At 33.3% G+C, this 26,262-nt stretch overlaps 1 protein-coding gene across 5 annotated transcripts in view; it reads right to left on the bottom strand.

Annotated features, from left to right (window-relative positions):
- The window catches only part of LOC123526524 (neprilysin-like), a 41,953-nt gene extending 27,210 nt beyond the window's left edge, over positions 1-14,743 (bottom strand). The window contains exons 1-8 of one of the 5 annotated variants that reach the window (XM_053523018.1): positions 12,693-12,901; positions 12,394-12,536; positions 7,817-7,945; positions 5,727-5,920; positions 3,851-3,883; positions 2,387-2,548; positions 1,038-1,124; positions 75-289 (exon numbers count right to left, since the gene is read on the bottom strand). In XM_053523018.1, coding sequence (XP_053378993.1) covers positions 75-289; positions 1,038-1,124; positions 2,387-2,548; positions 3,851-3,883; positions 5,727-5,920; positions 7,817-7,914 — 789 coding nt within the window. In that variant the 5' untranslated portion in view covers positions 7,915-7,945; positions 12,394-12,536; positions 12,693-12,901. Of the gene's footprint in view, positions 1-74; positions 290-1,037; positions 1,125-2,386; positions 2,549-3,850; positions 3,884-5,726; positions 5,921-7,816; positions 7,946-12,393; positions 12,537-12,692; positions 12,902-14,539; positions 14,562-14,628 lie in introns of those variants that run through there. The other 4 variants (XM_045305713.2, XM_053523020.1, XM_053523019.1 and 1 more) reach the window with 4 other exon arrangements.
- Between the last annotated feature and the right edge of the window lie 11,519 nt (positions 14,744-26,262).

The following is a 26,262-nucleotide window of genomic DNA, read 5'->3' as shown; positions in this document are numbered from 1 at the left end:
ACTTCTAGGAAGAAGGTCACTGATTTTGAACACTAAAGGTAACATATTTGGAATTAAAGATAAACGTTACTTACGTAAATGATATACTTTTCTGAATCTTTAACATCGGCGAATACATGTAAATGGATAAGAGGCTTGTTGTTGTATTGTATAAGCGAGATCAACAGTTGAGAAAGACTAAAATTGTTAGGCGACCAATTGCCACCGGGATTAGTTCCAAGAACTGGCCAACCGCCTAGTTCACTTAACAAAGGTATAGCGGCAGTAGAGCCTTCCTGTTCGATTTCTTCTGCAATAATATATACAATTTAATGAGAGTTTAGTTGGTGTGCCTGTATTGAATAACAGAGTTTAGGTTTGTCTAAATAATTTTATAAAGAGAATTATGATATAATCTGTAATAATGCGAATTCTACGTGACTAAAGCATTAGAAATCTTTTTTTAATGTTGACTTAATGAATGTATCGATATGATTGTCTGAAATCTACAATTACAATATACTGTTAACAGGTTAATCTTGCATTGTTCCGATTTCTTTATTTAAGAGGACTCGGCTACGAAATGAAGTCGGCAACAAAGTTTTTCATTATGTTAAATTTAGCTTTTCTGTTCATATCTTTTAATCTTTATTTTTTTTTGTTGGGTTTAACGTCGCACCGACACAATTATAGGTCATATGGCAACTTTCCAGCTTTTGATGGTGGAGGTAGACCCCAGGTGCCCCTCCGTGCATTATTTCATCACGAGTGGACACCTGGGTAGAACCACCGACCTTCCGTAAGCCAGCTGGATGGCTTCCTCGCATGAAGAATTCGACGCCCCGAGTTAGGCTCGAACCCACATTCAGGCAAGTGATTAATCAGAAATAATATTATATAAATGTAATGTAATAAATTTCAGTATCACTATGAAAAATCCGCTCTTATTCTAAATTGGAAATGATGACGTTTATAATTGAAATAAGACGTTCTCCGATAAAAAAGCAATACTTTTTTCTCTTTTCTTCTATTCAATATTTACCAACAGTTCAGTTTACCTAAATCAATACAAGATGCATACATGTCCTTCGCTTTTGATATGGCTGATATATTTTTGTATGATGTATTATCTTCTTCAAGCAGGTCTGAAATGAAACATTAAAATATGTATGTATATAAGATCAAGTAGTATGACGCGCTAAACAGTGCTGTAAGCGTTAACAGTGTTAATGAAATATGATATAAACACTTCTATACGTTACATGTTAAAAAGATAGATTTCTCGCATGACGGCATCTAATTATATCGTAAAGTTCACGATATAGCATTCTGTGAATATCATGCTAATGTGTTTGCCTTCAGCCGGAAAAGAAAATGTACGAGTGTGCAGGAAGCCTGGCCCTGGTAAAGGTAGTAACAACAGGCTGTCAGTCTTATGCATTTTACAAGATGTTGTAAGTGAATTTTTCGAACAATTCAATTTAGATTGCTTGTAAGGCGTAATACATTGATAAAACATCAACCGTTCAACTCATCAATACATCGCTGGCTGTAGACCTGCCAATCTCAGTCATAACAATCCTACGTGACTTAACTTCAATCAAGGTAAAATTATAATATCAAAACTATTAAAGCCAAAGGAAAAAAAAGAGATTTCTTGGTGTCTTATGACATAGATATATATCTTGTTATAATATAAAACTATATAGAGACCAAATAGAAATCCGTGTATTCTGTTGTTGTTGAATGACGTTTCATACATATGTTTTGTAAAAAGCAACCATTATGTTAGAAATAAAGATAAATACTCAATCTTTATAACAGTTGCAAAAGGACAGTTACAATTATGTGACCAAATATGTGTTACCTAAATCTCTGAATAGGATAAACTTAATAGGATTCTGATAGCTGACTGAAATGATTATATCAACAAAGTATCTCAAATTTTACCGGGTCTGTTTTGACGAACCATCACAGATGAGGTATCATCTGTGTTATTTCCATGGTAATAAAAGTGCCTACCTTGTATTGAAATTGCGAATAAATACGATGGTTTGATTTCTAATGTTAAATCTCAAAGGCGATATTTAGAATACCGACACTTGGCGTTTACTAAATCAACGATACAACATGCATTTTGATTTTGACATTTGAGCCGCGCCATGAGAAAACCAACATCCGCGCAGTCTGGTCGGGATCCATGCTGTTCGCTTTCAAAGCCTATTGCAATAAGAGAAACCATTAGCGAACAGCATGGATCCTGACCAGACTGCGCGGATGCGCAGGCTGGTCTGGATCCATGCTTGTCGCAAAGCTTCTATATTGGTTTTCTCATGGCGCGGCTCATATATCAATAGTTTGGTGTGTATCAAACGGCGTTTATGAAGTTGGTCTTACTTGTACTTACTTTTATTTATGATACTGATAGTGTCTGCGAGCTCACTAACCACACGATATTGAGATCTGTCTTGCGGAATAACAGTTTTCTTCTTCCACCCGCCGCACGAGTACATGTAGAAATCTTCACACGGATCCACTGCCAAGTCCATATTCTGCAAAATTCTTGAACCTAGATACACAATAAAAGTATTTTACAGACATAATCAGTACAATTTATATATACGGGTATGTCAACTTATATGTCGCCGAGATTTACAGTGCCACTTAGACCGTAGGTTGCCTTCGAATTGTATTTGTATCTGTTCATTTCTTAGATTTTTACGTAATGTGCATTTTACTGAGTTTAAATGTATTTTTATGACAAGAGGAAATCAACATTGACCGTTTCAAAAGGTACTTCGTCTTTTTACAATTTAGTACATCATTTAACTCAGCATGATTAACACTTAAAGTTATTTTTGGGTAATAACTCATACCTAGACATTTCTAAAAGGATAAGTAAATTAACATTTGCGTATGCTTTACAACAATTTATAACACGTATTCAGGCTAGTTTGTTTTGCGATCATGTCAGAAATATTTCCTATCAGACTATATATATATCTAAATTTTTACATCAGTAACCTATAGTGTATAACTGTAGATTTATAATGAATGTACATAAACGTGCAATACATATTTTGATCATGACTATGCTTTCATTCTGTCTTAGATAAAACTTTCGTTACTATACGTTTATGTTTTGTTTACGTATTTGATTCAAATGTACTTGTTGAAAATTGTCAAAACGTGTCGGTTTTACTTCTTGTAATACTTTGAAAACGACATGTAGTCGTAGAATTATCAAACTTTGTAAAAAAGACGGCTTTATTACATTGAAAATTCTACAGGACATTACCAACATCAATTTCTATAGTTATGCCGCATTTCAGAAAAGGACCTCAGTGAAAATATTTATAACAAAGGAAGCACTGCATTAGAAGATGAAAGGTGTGTATAGATTTGAAAAATCATTCCAAATCCGTAACAGTTTTATCACAGTCCTATATATTACTAGACAAATTAAATTTTAATACATGTACTATTAAATTCACACGTAAAAAGAATCAGTCGGGTTTTAGTGTACAATACAGATAATCCATCCCTGAAGACTACAGATAAAGTCGAAAGAAATTATGAATACTTAAATACTAAGCACTGTATAAATGATTATGTCATTATATATGTCATCTATTCGATTGAAGCTTACAATGCTGGACTCAAATCTTTTATTCTTCTGTCTCTGTGTCTCGCTGCAAGTCCTTAGCGAAACACAAGCTATCCATGCGTTATGATTTGGCGACTTAAATAATAGAAATGTACATTCAATGTCTTCATTCCAAAACAATTACACTTTTTGTGTGTAGTCTTGATTTATACCGAAGGCTTTTTAAAGTATAAGATTTCACCTCAAGAATAAAACATTACTTACTTGCTTGCACACAAGCATGTGTCAAACATATTTCTGAAATAAAGAAAGTATATTGCACGTTATGCATGTGTAAGGATGTATAAATTTCTTTCTACTGCCAGTTTAAAACGCTTTAAGCTTCTAAGATTTCAATTCACACATTAGCCATGTTTTAGTAAATTTGAATTTATAGTAACGTTAAGATTTCCTAAGGTCTCGGCTGAAACCGTACTCTATATGATTTAAAAACATGTATATATATATATATAGGTGAATTTATTAGGCTCCTTGTTTGTTTATTTCTTGTCCACTTTCAGATTCTGAAATTGTAAATATCTAACTGTCCCCTGATTCAACTTCGTCTAACACTTTTCCTTCCCTCCCCTAACCCCCTAACCCTGCAAACAAAACATTCTAAGCATGTTCACGTCAATACATTGTTTAAACATAGTACATATCAGCTATTTACTGCTACATAAGATTTTTAAAATAACAAATATTTGCCTGGGTCTTCTAAAATTCTTCATTTCTATCTATTGCCTTTAGTTTGTACTATTTGATCAGACTACTCCAAGATAATAAGTATAGGTGAATTTACATGATTATTATAAACCCAAGAATACTAATTTTAACCAGCTTGTTTGTTTACTTGACAGGTTTGTATTTGCTGGTGAGTGATTTTTACCAGTATTGTCTGGTCCGATAAAATATTCCATCTCTCAATATTTACGTCGCCACAAGCCTCAATAAGAAAGCTGACGCTGTGTACTGTTTCAGTAACATGTATCGAACTTTTAATATTAACACGGACGTTTATAACATTCATTTATTACACATCTTTCAAACCGTAAAAGTTTGTGCGATAATACATGTATGTGATAAATGGGGAAACAGATGAAATAAATGACGTGTTAGCTCTGTATCATTTAACTTATAACATTCGCGTATCAAATACACTGCCAGTTTTGCAACTTTGAATAGTATGCAAGAACTCTTCTATTATATTATTGCTTTAGGAATCATATTTATGTATAACTTTTAGTTTTCCTTCTTATTTTACTTCTAATTAAATATATGAAATAATGAATTCGCCCTTCGTTTATATTAGTGAAAAGGAGATAGTGCTTAGAACGTGTGATTCAAGCTTTTCTTTCGAACAATTGCATACGAAACTGCAAATATTGAATGCATTGATTAAAACAAATATGAGAAAACATTCATAATTTTGCTTGATAAAACGCAAATTATCACATTTACTGATCTGAAAGTAAAATATAGCAGAACACAACAAAACGAAAATTTGAAAGTTCTGTGTGTCGTTTTCTTGACAAAATGAACTAATAAAAACAATATAATGAAACTTAGAACGCGACAGAATAAAGCATCATATTCATCATAGCACTATTAACACATTTTGGTATGTTGGAGCGCGTGCGGCTATGTAGCTATTGTAGAGTTGTCCAGGTGTGAACGTCAATTAGAGAAAAGAAACATTTATTTCGTCTTGATGAGGCAATTGCAAATAAACGAAATATTTCATTTCTTGTTGGCGTGCAGGCCAACACGCCGACACGAATATATTGTGGAATGAGTGCTCGCGTTCTATGTTTCGTAATGTCGCGTTCCTCTAAAATGGTTATATCTCAGTACCAACGGCAGGACAGAATGTCAAAATATGATTTTTAAAACGATTTATCATAAGTATTATAATCCTGTTTCTTTAGGTGCTGGAGAAGCATTCCTTATATATAAATGTTACTGAAATGGAAAGATTCATTTTCCTACTAAGTATTTATTTCTTCAATCACTCAATTTGAATGAAGATTCGGACAAATCATTTTATAATAAGAACATGCAAATTAAGATATTAAAAACTATAAATAGCATGTATATCTACCCGGTGTATAAGGTGTGGTATCACCCTTAGGTAGTGTTGTAGTGTCATCGACTGGTTTGGCGTCCTCAGTATCCATCTTTGTAAGCACAACTGCAATTACTAACCCTATCACAGCCAGCAAGCAGATGAAAACGAAAATAATTAGTCCGGTTTCGCGTGTTGTTCTTCCTTTCCCTTGTCCTTCCTTGTTGAAACTTTAAGATAAACATGTCTTTTGCTACACGAATACTCATGCTGATGTGATCAAACAAAACACATTAAGGTAGTTCTGCACACTTACCGCAAATATTGAATATAGAATTTTATTTAATGCCACTATGTATTCGATGGCAGTTTAGACAATAAATATGATACGGTCTTGTTCTTGGTTTCTTTTTTGTTATGTCAATCTGTTGAATCTTGACATCGTCAAATGATAAAAAATGCCAGTTTGTCCGATGATAAAATAGTAAATTGATTTAAGTTGCAACACGCCAACGTAAGTGACGATGACGTAATTAAACAATTTATGTGATGCTATCAAATAAAGAACCAGAGAGCCTCAGTCTGTCCTTTATGATTACGTTGACTTTCCAATATTATATCTGGTAGTTATTTGAAAATTTGGCTTTACGGCGTTTCAAACGATTCCTGACATTAAGAACTGAAGACATTTGTGATATGAATGATTGATACTTAATTTATTACAAAAGTCAGAAAAATTTCATTAAAAATTTGTCATGAGTTTGAAGTCGACTTCTATTTGTAATATTTTATAATATTGGTGAATGTATGCTGTGTATTTCATTTTGTATAAAGTAAATCAAAGCACGGGCTACAGGTGCACATGCGATCACTGTCACACGCTTCAAGTATAAAAAAAGAGACCCCAATAATAGCAGAGCAGACTTAATAAAAAAAATAATAAGTGAATTTTAAAATACTTGAATACATGTTGCAAGAATGAAATATTTATCATATATGGATGAGTCCTTTGATTTATGTACTGTTAAAATTAACAATGACATTAGTGTTCACTGTCAACACTTAATACATAGGATATGATAGATTCCCCAAACCGTATAACGATTACTAGACATTGTTCCAGGTATTCTGGAGAAATGACCTTAAAACTCCACTTCCGGGTAAGCAAACGCGCAAGACTACTTTAAATGCAACATTTTCTAAAACGTGTACACTCGAGTCAATCTTTATTTTAGTAATACCATCAAATTAATGTGAACAAAATATCTTCTGCATGTACATCTAGATTTTAAGTTACGTGCTGATAGTTTAAACACACATACCAAATACTAAGACATAGCCTAAAATTTTCAGTACAAATGAAAGATATATTTTGCTTAATTTGGCCTTATTATGTTACATTGTTAAAGACTATTTTTTAATGCATACATACACCAAAATAATGCAAAATTTATGAATATTTTAGCCTGAAATAAAAGTTATTGATGTATCATTTTCAACCTTTTTACATATGTAAAATTTTTGTATACCCTTTCGTCTACAAATTTTCAATATTTAAATGTTGATATAGTTCACTGACTACGTTTTAGATAAATTACATTATAAAATGCAATAGTTTGTGTAAATGTTGTTTCAGTAAATAAAATACAAAAAACATTTAAGTTTTTCTAAGATTTAAGATCTAGAGCACCCACAGCCTAATATAACGCTACTGTAAAGGATGTCATTTGGTTCTTCATCTTTGAATAATCCGTTATGCAAAAAAGTATTTCATGTTTCATGCGAAGCAATTGCCGATGGGAATATCAGGCACCTGGTAGAATTTCATTACAATCTAAGCAAAGCTGCTTCTAATGACAACTGAATGACAGATAAAGTGTAAAAATAGTTTTAGAACAACAATTTGCTAACAGTTGTCGATAAAAGTAAAAGTGATAGAGTGTCGGAATTCAAACTTGGCGGAAATAACTCATAAGTGCTAGGCTCCATCTATAAAGACAAGAATACCGTTCATATATCACAGTTGTATTTTAATAGTTTCTTAATGCATTTTTATTGAAACAAGTTTAGATTATCAATTAACAAATGACTTTGTACAATATTGATGTTTAACGAGTAACTCCTACCTTAGCTGTACCCGAGTGTCTTTCGCTAAGTCCAATCTACTGTTCCCATTCTCAATATTACCTTTATCGCATTCTTTGTTGCTATGCACCGCAGACATTGTTCACTTACTAACAACTACCCTTCAAAATCTGTAAATAAATGCTACTGTCTCTTCGCATTTGTGATATAAATTTCAAGTTATTTCGAAACAAGTGACTGCAAAGAATTTATGGAATACAGCCTAAAAATGAAATGCTAGTGCCAAGTAATAAACGAGTGCTACATGTTTTAAGATAGATATAAATATATATGTAGCATTGCTTAAAAATACAAAGCTAAATATTCTTAACATATTCCAAAATGTTATAAAAACATTGTTCATTTGCACATCTACATTAACATTTTTACTACTTGCGTAATAAATAAATTAAAGATTGTAAAAGAACAAATTTACTGAGAGCAAGAATTGCATTAAAATGTAACATTTGATGTTATATATAACATATATAAGGTTGCCAAAAAGCATAGATAGCAAGAACTTTTCGGTACATTGTGTAGATGTATATTTACAAAAAAAATGTTTTGCGTAACATGCTCTGAATTATTAACTTTTAAATTAATATTTTCTAAATAGGATACACCTTTTAATATGGAGGTTTCCGTCATAATCGTCGCTACTCAGGGGAAACTGTCTGTCGATAGAAGCAAATTGTTAAAGACCCACCACGACAGAGTTTTACCTGCCACATGAAATTCATGCAAATCATTCTCATAGAACTAGGATAATATAGCCTTTCTACAAGTTTGCAGGTGGATAATATAGGCCTTCCCTGTGTTTTAACAGATTGATCTGCACACTTATTCAGTCTCTTTTTAGTATAGTTTTATAAACATAGAATGATAACTATCTTACACAGCTGAAACGAAATGTGGTCTTATTGTGGTCTTAACCCGCCTTAATACATCAAGAACTGTGCATACTACCACATTAAAATAATAGTAAATTTAGACATTAAAAACATTTGCTTAGCCTTATATATCTCACTGTCAATTTATATATAGATACTAGTTATCTCTCATATTCTTCGTGTAAAGCATGTATAATTATCATCATGGAAATACAAAAGAATACAGCTAATTTGTGGCGCGTCTTTAAATGAAAACTGTTTGCTAATCTTAATCCTAACCTTGATTTTCCAAAGTGAGTGCAAAGTTATTTGTCTACCTTGTCTATAACACATGTACATGTTGATATAGTTATTCATCTAACAAGGGCTTCCGTGGCGTAGTGGTTAAGGCTGCTGACCTATATCACTTACCCCCTCACCTTACTTGGGGCATTAGAGTCTTCATGTGCGGAAGCCATGCATTTAACGGGAGGTCGTTGGTTCTACCCATGTACTCTCCCGTGATTACATAATGCACGGAATGGCACTTGGGGATTTTCCCCTAACATAAAAAGCTGGAAAGTCATCATATGACCTATAATTGTGTCGCTGCGACATTGAATCCAACAAAACAAAAAGAATCATGTTACAGTGTCCATTAAATGGTTTGGTTTTATTTTTTCACATATTTCTAGATGTATGTTAGTAACTTGATGTTTATACACAATGTGTATTTTATCAGTGTATATGCATCATTTCTCAGTCGCTTTTTGAACATATTTCTCTTTGCGAAGTTCAACTTTCTGTCCGCTAATACAGTTCAAAACTTATAATGTCAAAATCGCCCAACTCTCTTCATTTGATGTTTGCCTATTTTTCTTTTTGAAGCACTGATCAAACACCAAACGAAGGTTTTGCTGAAATTAGGAATATATATACTTTGTCCAAGCTTCATGGTTTGAGACATTTAAGCTAAAGCACATAGTCACCTAAAGCCTACAATAAAGTTTCAGCGAAGTTGTTTTTAATTTCTTTTATTTTTTATTTTGTTTTGTTTTGGTTCACTTCCCTTTTTATGAAGAACATAGCTCTGTACTTTTTGTAAGATTGTGGACTTTGTTGCAATCAATTACAAATATATCAAGTAAAACTGCAGTACTGTAAGTAGTGCCTACTTTAATTTTGTGATTATGTTATAATTCCTACATTATGGGAATTTCTTTGGCTCTGTGAGCCTAATATTCCGTTAGCCGACCCCATGTGAATAAAAGGCACACAAAATATTACCGAGAGCATGAATTGCAGAAAAGAAGTTTCAGTTCTGAAAACGTAAATTTTGAAGCATCTCATCAACATAGTATTACAAATTCTTAAAACTTCATTTAGAGTCAATACTAGGTGATTACTAAAAGGAAATAATATTATATCTGCTGATTCTTTCTGGGTTTTTTTTCTAACAGTCATAAATATGTTAATGTCCCATGATTTTATTATTCATATTCAAGGTATTATTTTCAGATTTTCAGCTCATGGTTGCAATTGACATATTGTTATCACACAAAATACAAAGCAACATTATAAGGATAAAAGTTTTAGAATGTTTTTTAATTTTTTTTTTTTTTTGCTGTTGCTAGGTTCAAGGTCATTTACGCAGTTATTAAAATAGTGACATGAGATCTTCTCAAATAGCAATCAAGTTTTGTGTCGTGTAAACCTACGATCAGATACGCACAGACGGTTGATATTCCAATCGAACCACTTTGGTTATGGTCAGTGTCAAAGTCTCCCTTTTAAGTTATAGTGCAGAACTGAATTAGGTTAGGATTGTATTTAAGGCTGAAAAGTAGTTTGTAGTATTGTAATTGTGTATAGTTCGGATGTCAGACTTATCAGTTTGATAGTATGATATTGCGTTAAGTATATACTCATAATTCCTGCAAAAAGGTTGAAATGTCAAAATAATTGAAACGAGTGTCTCAAAATCAGCTTGATGTGCGAATCTCTAAAGTCAAATATTTCAAAAACATGCAAACTATTGATTTTATTTTACCATAATAAAGACCATTTGTTAGTTAATAATCTTGACAGGATTCGTTAAAATCTACAGTTTAGAAAGAAATCTATTTGTAAAGATTACATCAAAATTACAGCATAGAAAATGACGTGGCATTCATATCATTACAATGCATATAATGATGTATATAAAAAGTAATGTTCTGATTGATTGTAAAAAGAACACAATTATGTCATTATCTGGTCATATGAACAGCACACTAAGTTTGTTGGCTGACAATGTCTGGAACATAAGTAAGTTGTTGTCAGACCATATCAGGAGAAGCCGTCATGTTAAGATTACCGTTACCTCATCGTCAATCAACGTCAAGAAAATAATTCAATATTACGTCGTAGTCTGGCACTATGAACTACCAGGTTACATCATAGTCTGGCCAAATAAGTTATTTTATTATCTGACCTTTAAGAAAGTATACGATGCTGACTGGCAGCAATAAGAAGAATTGTTACACTTAGGGCTCAAAATCTGTTGCAAAAGTTTTATATATTATAAATAACTTTTTTATCCGGACTAACTGGCAATTTTCAAATAACGTCACATTGTTTCATAGCGTTATAAAGCAATATTCATTCAAAGAATGACTTTGGAGCTCCTTGTTTACAACATCAAGACCCTGCTAACTTACTGGAACGTTAATGTCAAACTTAGTACTCAAGATTATATTAAAGGTTATCTATCAATATTTCGTGACCGGGGCATTATAAAGTCGTTACACAATAAGATATTTTGAAATAATTTTACACAGATATTGACACAAATAGTTAATAAAGTAGACTAAAAAAAATCAAGGTTTCAGTTTGGATTCAATTTTACGATATCAACCAAGTGTTGTATAGCAGAATCCTTAATAACGTATCAAATCCTGATGAAGGCTTAACGTTTGTCTAGCACCGCAATAAGATTTTATTTAAAATATGACATTGTAATATTTACATTTCCTATATGTTTTGGTATAGAAAATATACTTTCGTGTACAAAACATTTGTGCAGTAATATCTAGCGAGGTCTTCCACTATATTTCCACTAAAGTTTAAAGCTGAATTGACATGACTATATGACCTTTCATTGAATTTAAGAATATAATTTAGATTTGGATCAAAAACTGCATTCTGTCAGACGGCGAATAACAAATTATCTTGGACGGGACTATTGGCCTGTAGATTGATAGCCTAAACTTATTTTTTGTGGCATGCTTTGTTAAAAAGATAAGTTTAAGAATGGTAACCAGGGCTGATTCATATTTTCCCATCCTTCATTAATTCCTCATAATAATATATACCCTGAATACTAATGAAGGTGCATATATGAAGTTATTCTAAGATTATGAGTTTCCGGCCCTTTTGTCAATCTTTGGTGCTCGGAAATGCTTTTTTGCGTTTAGAATCGCGTGATTAGTTGCAAGATAACCGGTTCATGTTTGCCTCCCCCCACCCTGCCAGAAAAAAATACTTTTAGTTTAATACATTACCCATTCGTTGTCTGTTACATGAAAATCCTTTTATCAGCAGTATTAAAACGCATTCTACACTCATTTTAAATTGAAAGCCACTCTCAAATTAGTTTATATCACTAATTATTTTACTAAGTAAATTTTATACGTTTAAACAAATGACTTTGTATAAAATTGAAGTCTTACCTTAGCTGCGCTTGAGATTCTTTTGTTTTATTCAGCCCTATATTTTTGTCAAACTCTTTAATTATCAAACGTTGCAGACATTTCACCTAACAGCCACAATCTTACTCTGTATATGCAAATAATCTATTAGATAGATTCAAAACCTGCAAATGAATAGTTCTTGTCTTTTGCATAATATTGTATATAAATTGTACCTTTAAGTTAGATTTAACGAAGCAATGGAAAAAATATTTATAAAATTAAAAACATCTATTAAATTTGCGATGTTAATAACAAATTACTATTTCAAATACACTTACTTGGAAAAATAGATATTTAGTATTGGGTGACTATTCAGCTGCCAAAACTTAATTCCTTTGCATTACCCCCATGGAAAGTGTTACAATGTATTATTAAGTTAAAATATATAAAAGAGATGAAAGAAATGGAAAATGTGCGTAATTTTCCCTGAACACACGGTACACTCGCGCACTAAACCGAATAAATATAGAAATATCATACAGTTAATGCAAAACTTTTCAACAGTTAAATAACATTTTTGCGCTTCATATTCGTTTAGAGGTGGATTGCGGTATCACCTTCCATGTACAGCTAGGGTTAAGTTTCAAGTAGACAGTTTACGAAATAGAAATAATGTTAAATTTTAAACAACTTCCAAAATAAGGTTTACCATATCATTATTAATCCTTTGAGTTAGCTTAAACACTTTCTTCATTAACATAAATATACTACATTATAAAGCATATAACGAAGCATCTTATAGGTTATAGCCGTATCTGTTCATAAATTTCAATCAAGTGCTGATATTATAAAATACCCCGCCCATTTCCAATGACTTTGTGAACACAATATTTTCTTATGTACCTCCTTTAATGTGCAATTCTGTCGTCACGCTCGTTATTTTTCATCAACAGAAGAGGATTTTTCTGCTTGTGGTATAAAACAATAATTTAGCGTTTAAAATAAATTGATCTCCAACAAAGTCCACTGTCGATTGAGGGATTTAAATGACATATAATAACTGTATTGTCTATAATTTTATGGTAATAAAAATTTCGTTTACATTTCATGTTCATTTGTTTCATTTGAAACTCCACGAAATCTAACGTAAAAATAGGCCTAAAATGTAACACTATTCGTTTATCACATTTCATTGTATTGCCTAATATAAAAGTGGTTCAAAACTAACTTGATAAGACACGATTTCTGCAGTTCGTTATGCGTAGATTTGCTTGACAACGTCAAATCGTTTCTGGTAGGAATGTAATTTAAACATCAAGTAATTTATCGAACTGTTACACGAAAGTGACTTTAGCGCGGAAGGAAGGCGTGGATACAATCTTTCAGTAGCACGTTAAATTGCGGATGCAAGAAAATGTTGTGTATGGTTTATGAGGATAACTGTATAAATATCAAACTATATTACACTCTAAAGTATGATTCTATATTTCATAATTATATTTCAATATAAGCAGCGCACTTTAATGCAATATCTAAGAACAACAAAATAATGGGAAAACGAAAGAAAGATGAAGAAACATGACAAAAACTAACATTAATACAGAATAACGACATAAATTTGCTCTTCAGGCGTCAGAAGTATGTTATATGAAACACTATAACACATATTTGCAGGAAAAAAAACGAAATAAAACATGCATTTATTAGCCGTTGACTTCTTAAAGTTGTATTAATATGTCCAGATTTTAGCTTCGGAAAAAAGAATAACCAGTGTTCAAGATAGATTATATTTAGTAAATGTATAACAACATAGTATTATTACAGTAAGCATATACCACCACTATAAAAACTTGTAATCGTTATTGCATGGCATGTAATAGTGAAGTTCTACATGCACAGTTAGTTTTTATATTCAGCCAAGGTAAATACATGTGATGTGTAATTTCTAACATTATCTAATGCTATGATTGAATATTTCAGTAAACTACAAACGTACTAAACGTTCAAGTGGTACATCACTAGGTTAACTATATCAAACCTTATAGCAGAAACCACGTACAGTTTTTAACACGAATGTGAGAATGATTTCTCTAGTACACACCATAAATATAGTGAGCTATAATTGCATATCAATTCACAATTTACTGTTTTTAACACGAATGTGAGAATGAATCGAAGTACACACCCTACATCCTCACCATTTTGTTTCTTCAAATTTCAAATTTGAGTAGTTTAAGTTTATAATTTCCTTTAAAGAATAAGTTTGATTGGAACCTTATTCTGGTACTGCTCGCCGTATAAAGCTAAATGCGTGTCCAATTTTTACAAGACGCTGTCTTCCCGCCATATCTGAAAACTTTAATATCCATTTATTTAATTTATTTACAGTATTAGAATACAGTAGTTATCAAGTGCTATTTTATTCCCATTCTATTTTTTTACAAATGCAATGACACTGCAACTTATGCCCATATTATCAAGTAATATGATCCCAGTAACCAAATAAGGCATAAAGGAGTATTGTCGGTATTTTTTGCGTGTAGGAGTGTTTGATATCAAACGAAGTGTATCTTAATGAGTGAACATTTTTGGTCGAAAATTTGATACAGTATTACATCTGAAAAATCTTTTGAAGACTACTAGAGTATCTTTACTTGTGTGTCAGAATCATAAAATGATATCAAAATATGCTAACCTGGCATCTGTCGCAGTGGTAAAAATATGTTGATAATTTATATATATATATATATATATATATATATATATATATATATATATATATATATATATATATATATATATATATAATAGTGAAATAAAATTCGCTTCTGCATTATCTATTTTTATATGAATGACAATATTGTAAAATTTTCATATCCTAGAGTTTCAAATATGCGTATGGAACAGAAATGCTTGTACTAATAAACTGCATTAAAGAGTGGGTGATGTGGAGTAGGATTGAAGGTAGCTTTCAGTGTAATAAACGAATTTTCAATTTAAGTACAGTGTTATAAACGGATTTTCAATTTTAAGTACATACAAACTTGCTTGAGATACCACGTCTATTGAAGGACCACTGCTTTAAGAGATCTGAAATGCGCGTACAAACTGAAGTTGGATCATTAGTTATATATACACTACCATCAAGCTGCGTAACGATATCATATCTTGCCGACAACCCTTTACTCTCATGCTATAATCGTCACATTTTGTGAATTGATAAATCTACAAATTTACAGTTCAGAATTGAATCCTGGTCATTATGCTTTTTTTTAGTCCATCCTTTCGGTAATCATCAGATATCACGATGTCAGAAATGTCTTGAAACCGTTCGATTTTCATTCCGTTTTATCCTGCACGTAGAATAAATGATCCTACAACAAACTGCGGACCGAGTAAATTATATCTAAATTTCTTTGCTTTACCATGTTGTCTTTTAAAAGACATTACGCGTCCGTGTCTAAAATACAGAAGTATTGTTTTTCTATTTCCTAGATATTTACCCTAAGCCCTCTTAACATAAGGGAAACAATCTTTTTATAGAATGTTATTCTTGCGTGAAAACCTTTTGTAAATCATAATCCTGTCAATGTTTTACCAGTGCAAAAGAAAAGTAAGCTATCTATTTTACCTGCTATACTTGATAGCACAGTCATGCATCTAACAGTCCTGAAATTGTTTTCTTGCATTTTCTCATTTTTCTAGATATTTTCCTATACATGTACTTTGACATATATATATGGATAGCAGAGATCATTCTCTCTCCAGCAATAGCTTTCTCAACAAATTTTACCTTGTGAAATTGTGTGGGTTTTAACACTTTAAAAATATCGTCTGTTTGTTGACAAATTTCACCACAAAAAATGTCACATATTCCCTTAGGGCATGCAATGATTTAAACTTTACATTTTTCTTTTCTAAGTGTGATCTCTGCCATAATTACTTCTAATTATTAGGGACGGGAATGAATACTGAAATCAATAGCCGATTATTCGGTTTGCCATATTCGAATATATTCGACATGTTTTAATGGAACATTTAAATTCTTATTAAGTGCCTGGCATACACACAATATATTCCATTGTTTAACACGTGAATCATCGTACGTAATAAGGCCTAAGGCCTAAAAGTGTTTGATTCAGGTAACCGACCCTTCTGTCAGTATAATCATGACCATGTTGAACTAATTTTGTGTCTTAACTTCAAAATTATACAAAAAACACCTTCTTATAGTTTAGACCGCCGAAACATTATCTGATAATAGCAGGACGTCCAATATATATAGCACGTGTCACGCTGTTGTATTACCGCCGCCATTTTTAAAACTTTCAATCGGCGTTTAAAAAACCCCGATAAATATACCGAAGGCAGACTTAAACCTCCATCAACATGATCTTATCCATTTACAACATGTTTTACATTTACATTTTCATAGCATATCATTTCCATCGCCGTGACGTACTAAAACGTATTAGCCTCTTGTGGCCCTTTCACGCTTCCGTAGAATCAACATTTATGACACGAAATTAATTTTGAAAATATTTCTGAAATGCCTAGGTCTGCAGCTCTCAAATACGAAAATATCTGACATCCGAGGCATAAACTGACATTTTTAGACAACGTCAAAAAGGACCCTATGAACGATTTGACGAAGTTCCAAAAATCTCCATACATTGTATACCCGTTACGGACCCCTGTGGGAATTGTGTTTTTTTTCCGAGTGCAAATAATAATCTTAATACACACATATATTTTCATTGCAATATAGAAACAAATACTAAAATTACTAAGGCTTGTAATACCGTAACCAGTTCTCTCTTGCGATGAGCCGTAGAAGGATGAGTTTTGTGACGCAAAGAAACAATTCAGCCAGCACCAAATGTATTTAATAGGTCATGTGTATTAACTTTTGCAATGTCAAATTTTAATTTCTGTCTAAATTGAGATCATCATCCTGTCCTTACCACTGCACCGATTTCAAAGCGATACATCTCTTATTGTAATTCACAAGCTTAAAACACACGAAGTAGAGCGACAAACACTATGCAGATCGCCGTTTCAGCTGCAAAAATGTTGTATGCTTCACTGAATAAAGTTTGTCGTGCGTTTCTCTGCATGGTAAACTGATTAACCGTCAGCTTAATCTTTCTGAAAGGGGTATATAGATCTTGCGCAATCAAGTTCTACAAATGAGTGAAATTCTGGTAAGTAAGCAAAAAAAAATACCTGTGTTAAAATGTTACGCTTACACATAAAGAGCAACATATCTTAGTGGTATATTACCCGTATAATCGAGTCATAGTGTCGTTAGATGCAATAGTTAGTAATTTGTTCATTACCAATAATGTGGACTAACAGTATGAGCACACGTTGAATGTACTGTTCTATAGTAAATATCAATGTATGCAAGGTAAGTCGAAAAAATCTGTTAACTGGGCTCCTGGACAGTGTCATGACAACAAGCCCCTTCGGCTTCTACAAACAAACCAGTTTCATGATCAGGTCGTCATTGTAAACCTAAAGTGACGACCTTTCCACCAGTATATTACATCTGGCTTCTGAAATAAGTGGTAGTAAAACGGCAACCAAATTTGATAAAAACGTATCAAATGTCAGTTGGATAGATGTGCAAGAATCTTTTGTCATATTGAAAGATGCTTGAATACCTAAGCAAGTAACTTGCAAAATATATGTCTACGATGAACATTGTTACTGAACATAAGCTCCACCATTTCCATTTACAACATGTTTTACATTCACATTTTCATAGCGTATTCTTTCCATAGCCGTAACGTACTAAAACGTATTAGACACTTGTGGCCCTTTCACGCTTCCGTAGAATCAACATTTATAACACGAAATTAAATTAAAAAATATCTCTGAAATGCCTAGGTCTGCAGCTCTCACATACGAAAAAATCTGACATCCGAGGCATAAACTGACATTTTAGAAACAAATACTAAAATGATTAAGGCTTGTTATACCGTAACCAGGTTCCTCTTGCGATGAGCCGTAGAATGGTGAGTTTTGTGACGCAAAGAAACAATTCAGCCAGCACCAAATGTATTTTATAGGTAATGTGTATTAATTTTAAACTTTCAGAAATCCCATGTCCGGAGCCCGGGAAATTCTGTCGGGCTACTATTTTTTTTTTCAGAGCGTGCCCGCCGGGCTACCTTGAAACTACATAGTGAGTAGCCCAGAAATCAATACTGTAGTCTTCAAACATAGTTTTGATAGTTCTCTATAATCGGGAGATACACGTCCGAGGCATTAATTATCTTACCACCTACTGTTACAGTCGGCAAACAATTAACCGTTTAATCGTACAGTTGCATAGCTAACCGAAGATAAAGGTTAGACTGATTCAATAACATCAAAGTCACTGATCCGTAGTGTTCAAACCAATATGCAAACCAGTCTTAAAATTACGTCATTTTACCGCCACCTGCCGAAGTGTACTTTCATTTTTGCTGACCTCAATATTTATCGAGCGATCCGAGGAGACATTTGACTTTGAGGCAGTTTAGTGTTTACACCGAGTTTATGCTTTTCAATTTAAATACTTGTATAACATGCAAAACATCGACCATGATTTAGCAAAAATCGGCGAGTTCATATCAGAAACTAAACAGAATTTCGGACAAATATAAATTCGGATAAGTGAATACACAGTGCCAAAAAGGTGAGAGAGACGTTCTAGTCCTTTTTATTAAACTAGGCGTTAAAAGATGTTAAGAATCAGACAGAAATACTTGTTGACTTTAAATAATTTTATGAGATAAATTGCAATTCATACTGCCCTAAGGAATTTGCAAGTTTATAAAAAATGATTGACATTCCTTTTATGGTACTGTCATGTTGCAATAATTAGATAATTAAATACATGTAGTTTTATCTATTACAATGACAAAAAGGAGAAAAATTAGTAATGATAATTGCTATCTAAGAGAACAAAATCTATAACGGCATGTGCATATGGTTAAAATTCTGAAACCGTATATTAATTTAAGCATTCCATCCAACTGTAGTATACAAGCACTTAGTAAATAAACCGAAATGGCCATTGCCAAATAAACTTAAATGTTCGGGTTACCAGACAAAAATACTGGCTACCAATAAATTTGCAGATTTCTGAAACCTTGCAGGCTCGTATTATGTTAAGGTAACTTTGAAATGAGTATTACATTTGATAATGTACATTATGTCATTTGTTCAATTATCTCTCCTGATAGCATTCGTCGCGTACGTATCATGTTAAAAAATATTCACTTCGAACAGCGTCACTTCGGACGAATTCAATTTGTTTCAAATCCGACTGCGTCTTCTTCTAAAGTTATATCACTGATAAGAAAAAATGATGTATTCCATAAAGCAATAGGAATAGGAATTACGGAACGTATGAAAACATCTATATACTGCATGGAGGGTAGATCTAGTAAATTTTCCAAATTAGAGTCTACGCGAAAATGAATGGATTTTTAAAAAATCCAATTTTGCAATTTCTAACCTTTTTACTTTACTTTGTTTAGTTGATATATCTCCTGTGTTCAAATCTTAAAACACATCACTGCATATATATACACTATCTTGAAAAGAGAAAAATCGCTAACGGTTTAATTAGGTACGAACATTTTACACACCCTATACACGTCATACGCTCTTTAATACATGTAGCCGGCATTCCTATCCTTATTGCCGAACCAAGCTAACATATAGAGTTTATAAACTTATTTTCCCTAAAGAATAATTTGAGACATATTGTATTATAATTGTTAAAAATTTGCATTGGCAATTACATATTTAGCACATATTTGTTAGAAATGCACATATATACAAATATTATTACCTCCCTTTGCCTTCGTAAGTTGGAAATTAGAAATACATTAATGCTAAGGCTAGATGCAGTTTTAAAACTTGCTTTTAAGTTCAGATTGTTGGAGTTTCCCGATATCTATAAAAGGGGAGAGGGGCAGTTACGATGTATTTTATAAGAAACGAGAAAACAAACATTGTGTAATAGGGATCGAACAATTTACAATGAGTAGGAAAACTAAAAAAAAAGTACAAAATGTTGTTAAATTGTAACTTAATACCTTTACAGTATAAGGTCCACTTGTTTCTGTGATGCCTGCCTGCGTGATGGTCTTCCGCCAACTTTTCCTAATTAAAAATTCTAAAACAGGCCACATAAATATTCGGTCTTAAAATGCGTGAAGTATGGAAGTAATTTCTATTTTATGTTTTGTTTGGTATTTCTTTCAATATATTTTAAATACTAATAATATCTCAAATACGTGCTCTAAGAAACACTAGCTTTAAATAATGAGATAAATAATTATTTAAACGCCCTTGAATTACTTTTTCTACTTTCATCCGTTAAAAATAATAGAACATCCTAATCGTAACTGTCTTTTAAATAGCTTTTTCTCTACAGCCTCCAATAAGTGCAATATTTGATTATTTTCTTTAATCTACCTTCTCCAAAGTTCTTTGAAACACCGTGATGATTCTTCTGTCATAGATAAAATTAAGGGTAGATTACCCGGAAGCACAGAGCACCCAAAAACACAGCCATCGAGCCATGCATCGTAAAGTAGGCCCACAACAAAATAAATGACTCTGGTAAGGTATCCAGACACGTTAGTTCGGTCAGCTGTAATTCGGCTACTGTTGACAAACAAATTTAAAGTCAACAACAGAAACAACTATTTAATCTACCTCTGATATACCTCTACGCAACGAATAGACTGTACATTATGGGAATAAGTTACATAATTATACTGACCAAACAGCTATGTTGAATTTCAAAAATATTGAATCACACGCTTTTATAATTATATTCACTTTACTACCTCTCCCATTTTTGAAAAGCAACAAAAATGCACATAGAATGTGTGTTTTTATCAAATGTGTGAATATATCATTTATAGGATGACAGAGGTTTAGATAAGTGAGGTTAAATTTCACACATTTATTTATATTCTGTTTAGATATAGCACGACAACGACGTTATTTTGTTTTTGTTATCGTTTTCTTTGCCATGTAGTTTTTCGGTCGTATATAAATTTAACTTCTAGACATTTAAGTGTACTTTTTTGACTTTTCAAAAAAGTGCTGACGGTTTAAAATAAGTAAATTCATATGATACTGTGATTTGAGCAGCAACAAAAGCAGCATTGAAGCAACAACGGTAGCATTTGATCAGTAAAGCAGGAGTCAAAGAGGGCGCGATGATATTGCTAGGTTCTTGGACGTTACAGAAGTTCTGGGAATATCTTAAATGCTGGTTCTGCTGCTAAAATGTTGCATCTATTGCCTAAATAGTGTTGCTTTATGGCTTAATGCTGTTTTTGCTGCTTATGTACTGCTGCTGCTGCTGCTGCTGCTGATGATGATGATGTTGTTTCTGTTTCAATGTTGCTTGTTTGAGTTCCAAAGGATCTACTTGCATATTTTTACTCCGGCTGCTCAAATGCTGTTACAGCTTTAGGTGCTTAATTGCTTGTGCCGTTGCTTATGGACACACTAAATAGTGAACTGATATTTTTGGAAATTTTGCTTTTATTTTATACAAATTCATGATACTTTCCTGTATCAGCTGCTAAGAGAAAGAATTTAAAAGTTCAAATATAAAAACTTTTTGATGAACAGTTAACATTTGGCATGTGTTTACAATAACATCTGTCTTATTAGAACAGCCAGTTCCAGTACTTCCAGTACTTTTCAGACCAGTATTTCTCAGGCCATCAGCTTAGCATTTATTGCATGAATCTGTATCATCCAAGGTTCTAGAGGAAGCGTGAATGGGAGTTTTATTGCTTTGATGTAACCTGAATCATATGGGGTATTTTAACATGTAATTATCGCATAGTGCGGCAATTTTCCTTTGATCTTTGCAGCATGTTATACATAGTAACACACATTATTACTACAAAACTGTGCTGATATCTTACAAAACTGTTGCGATATATATCAACACGGAAATCTCTATGGAGTTTCATAAGAAAAAAAGTGTTCCGATATATATCAGCACAGTAAAACTGTTCCGATATATATCGGAACACTTTTTCTCTATTGAGGTCCTATCAAGGGAGTATAATTGTTTCCTTTCAAAGAAAAGATGATTTTAGCCCCAATTTACAGTTCACAGAGAAAGAATTGTCACAAACACCTACATTTATAAAGTAAAAGAATAAATAAACTAGAATATTTCAAAAACTTGATAGCTATTGCCAAATTCAGAAATACATGAAATATATGAAATTCTGAGATTTCTCAAATGTTTCTTTTTCTTTGATTTTTTTTTACAAACAAAACAACAAGTTTTACAATATGTCTGGCCAATGAAATGCAAAGATTTAAAACCAATGCAGAAATTTGTTGGGTACTTTTATCTGGGGAACACATTTTCTAAAACAGAAGTTTTAGTGTTTCAGTCAGCGAGGCGCAGAAAGGGAATCAAAATAGTAAAAATAATAATAAACAAATTTAAATGAAAATGATATATAAATTTTAATGATAAACTATGCGATAAAACAGTTATAATATGTAGTGCTCGTGTGTTACCAGGATATATCAGAGCTAGGGGTACATCTCGTTATTTTTCTCTTCACATATCTGTCTCGGCCTACCGGCCTCGACGATATGTGCAGAGAAAAATACCCTCGATGTACCCCTAGCTCTGATATATCCTGGTAACACACTCTCACACATACTATAACTATTACATATAACATATTTGTATTAGCAGTTTTTGTCAAAACGCTTTATTATTTGTGAACAAATGTGAATAATATATGACCTGTCCGCCAATGAATTCATGAATTTATAGATGGAAGAAACATGCCTAGTTAACTCTTTGATGAAGGGAAGGCCTACGGGTTTAGCTCATAAAATACATTTTCTTCTTTGTCTGAGACAGAAATTAACGACGTGTTGAAGTGTTTGAAATAATTCACTTTCTTTATGTATACATGTATTAAGAAAATTGCATAAAAATCATCTGTTTCTTGGAAGAGTGGTATACTGTGATTCTGTATTTTATAATAATTTAATCCATTCTTGAAAAAAAAACTTTTAATTCAATGGGGAGGTACGGTGGTATGTTTAGGACATGCATTTACATTTTTAAAGATTAAATTATCTCGTGCGCACGACATCTTATTTCGAGCACTCGACATCTTATCTCGCGCGCACGACATCTTATCTCGAGCGCTCTACATCTTATTTCGTGCGCACGACATCTTATCTCGAGCGCACGACATCTTATCTCGAGCGCACGACATCTTATCTCGAGTGCTCGACATGTTATCTCGTGCGCACGACATCTTTTCTCGAGCGCTCGACTTCTTATCTCGTGTGCACGACATAATATCTCGAGCGCTCGACATCTTATCTCGTGCGCACGACATCTTATCTTAAACGCTCGTCATCTTATCTCGTGCGCACATCATCTTATCTCGAGCCCACGTCATCTTATTTCGATCGCACGACATATTATCTCGAACGCTCGATATCTTATCTCGTGCGCTCGACATCTTATCTCGAGCGCACGACATCTTATCTCGAGCGCGCGACATCTTATCTCGAACGCACGACATCTTTTCTATATATATTTGGGTCCTTTGTGTGTATTTATGTCATCAATAAAACATACGGACAAGTAGATAATTAGGGTCCCGCCTAATCAGATATTATTTAAACTTCCCACAATCACAAGTGTATCGCATCATTTGGAAAAGCAGTGTACATAATTGGTCATCCTATGACTTTAAAATTAAACAAACATAATTATTGATGCTCACTGTTAGAATAACAATAAATCGCAGTTCGACTGATAGTATCAATCCGCATATTGTCAGAAAAGTTATTGCATGCATGCATTAAGGGGAAACGGGGATATTCTTTGATATATGGATGAAACCTACATATTATAATTAGATCTTTGTCAGAGACTTAAATGTATTCCTTTGCGTCATCACTGAATTTTTGCTGCCTTTTTATCAGTTTGTGTTTTTAAATTAATAACCCGTGAAACGGTTATAAGTATATAAACGAAACAAAAGCAAAAACGGTGGCAGTCGTATGTTTTTGCTGATGATCTGAATACACAAAATGGGCCTTAATATATATAGATAAGATGTCGTGAGCACGAGATAGGTGGTCGTGCGCTCGAGATAAGACGTCGTGCGCACGAGAAAAGATGTCGAGCTCTCGAGATAAGATGTCGAGCGCTCGAGATAAGATGCCGTGCGCATGAGATAAGATGTCGAGCGCTCGAGATAATATGTCGTGCGATCGAAATAAGATGACGTGGGCTCGAGATAAGATGTCGTACGCTCGAGATAAGATTTCGTGCGCACGAGATAAGATGTCGAGCGCTCGGGATAAGATGTCGTGCGCTCGAGATAATTTTATCTAAAAAAAAATAAATGCATGTCCTATACATACCTACTCATTAATTGGTTTTTGTGTTACTCTTTTTCTGACAATTTAGGTAAAATTTGTGACCAACTTTGATAGTCAATGGGACTCCAACAATGCACTTAAAAGTTTGGTTCATTTTCAAGTATTGGTGAGAACGTTGAATCTATTTGGCCAATGGTAAAGTTGATTTTTTCCGGCCGCATGCGGTATTTATTACATCTTTACTTCCTGTTTATATCTGAGGTGAATGTCATTTAACAGCTGATTAAAACTGTACATTTTTATTAGTGAATGAACAATACCACAGGCTTACGAATGGATAAGATAATGTATTCTAAAGGGGTGTGTTTTGACAGTATAATCCGTTGCAAGGCTCCTTAGGAAATAGCTTGTAAAACGTCATAAACCTGAATCCTCTACGACAGAGTTCGATTCTGCCACTCTGATACGGAGTGATCTCCCTCAAACGATTTACAGTCAACTCGTGCCCTAGTCAACTCGTCCCCCAGTCAACTCGTCCCCATTTTGGTCATTTCGTATCCCTTGACGATTTAAAAAAATGGTCATTTTGTCCCCTCCCCAACCTCCCCCCCCCCCACCCCTCACGCCCCTAACCCCACTTTTCGGCCCCTCCTTTTAGTCTTATTTTTTTGTCAAAGTTTCCTAGATTATGACTAATATAATTATGATGTAAAATATGTGTTCTGTAAAATATGTTCTACAAAAAATCTTGAACATTTTACTTTAAAAGTGCAGAGTGTATGCACGTTTCGTAGCTTAAAGTGTGTATTGACTAATGCGGTCGTCTAATTTTTTAAAGATATTTCTTGTTACCCCTTATTTTAAGATTCTTTATAGCATGTCTTACTTCGGAAGAGTGGAGAAAAATCATGTTAAGGTAGTTCTGCACGTTTGATAAACCGGAAGTGATGGCGTAACGTCATTTATCCGGATGACGTAGAATAAAGCCTGGATTCGGCGTACGGAAATGAAAATCAGTTTATGAATTTATGGCAACTCGTGAGTAAATTTATTACAATGGCGGCGTAACTATCTTTCTAAAGTTAATATATGGTATTAAAACATCTGACACGTTAAATAATTCATAATAGTGGCTTAAAACCAGCTCAAAATGTGCGGATCACTTTAATTATGGGCAAATATCTCAAAAACAAGCACACGGACCTGTACATTTTATTTCACCATATAGGTCATATGTTTATTTACGACTGTGAGACCCACCCGCTTAGCTCAGTAGGTAAGAGCGTTGGTCTACGGATCGCTGGGTCGTGAGTTCGATCCTCGGGCGGGGCGTATGTTCTTCGTGACTATTTGATAAACGACATTGTGTCTGAAATCATTAGTCCTCCACCTCTGATTCATGTGGGGAAGTTGGCAGTTACTTGCGGAGAACAGGTTTGTACTGGTACAGAATCCAGGAACACTGGTTAGGTTAACTGCCCGCCGTTAAATGACTGA

The sequence above is a fragment of the Mercenaria mercenaria genome, chromosome 14 (genome assembly GCF_021730395.1).
Source record: "Mercenaria mercenaria strain notata chromosome 14, MADL_Memer_1, whole genome shotgun sequence".
In the NCBI taxonomy this organism is placed as follows: Eukaryota; Metazoa; Mollusca; class Bivalvia; order Venerida; family Veneridae; genus Mercenaria; species Mercenaria mercenaria.
The sequence above is the reverse complement of the archived record's forward strand: the minus strand, read 5'-3'. Positions and strand labels throughout refer to the sequence as shown.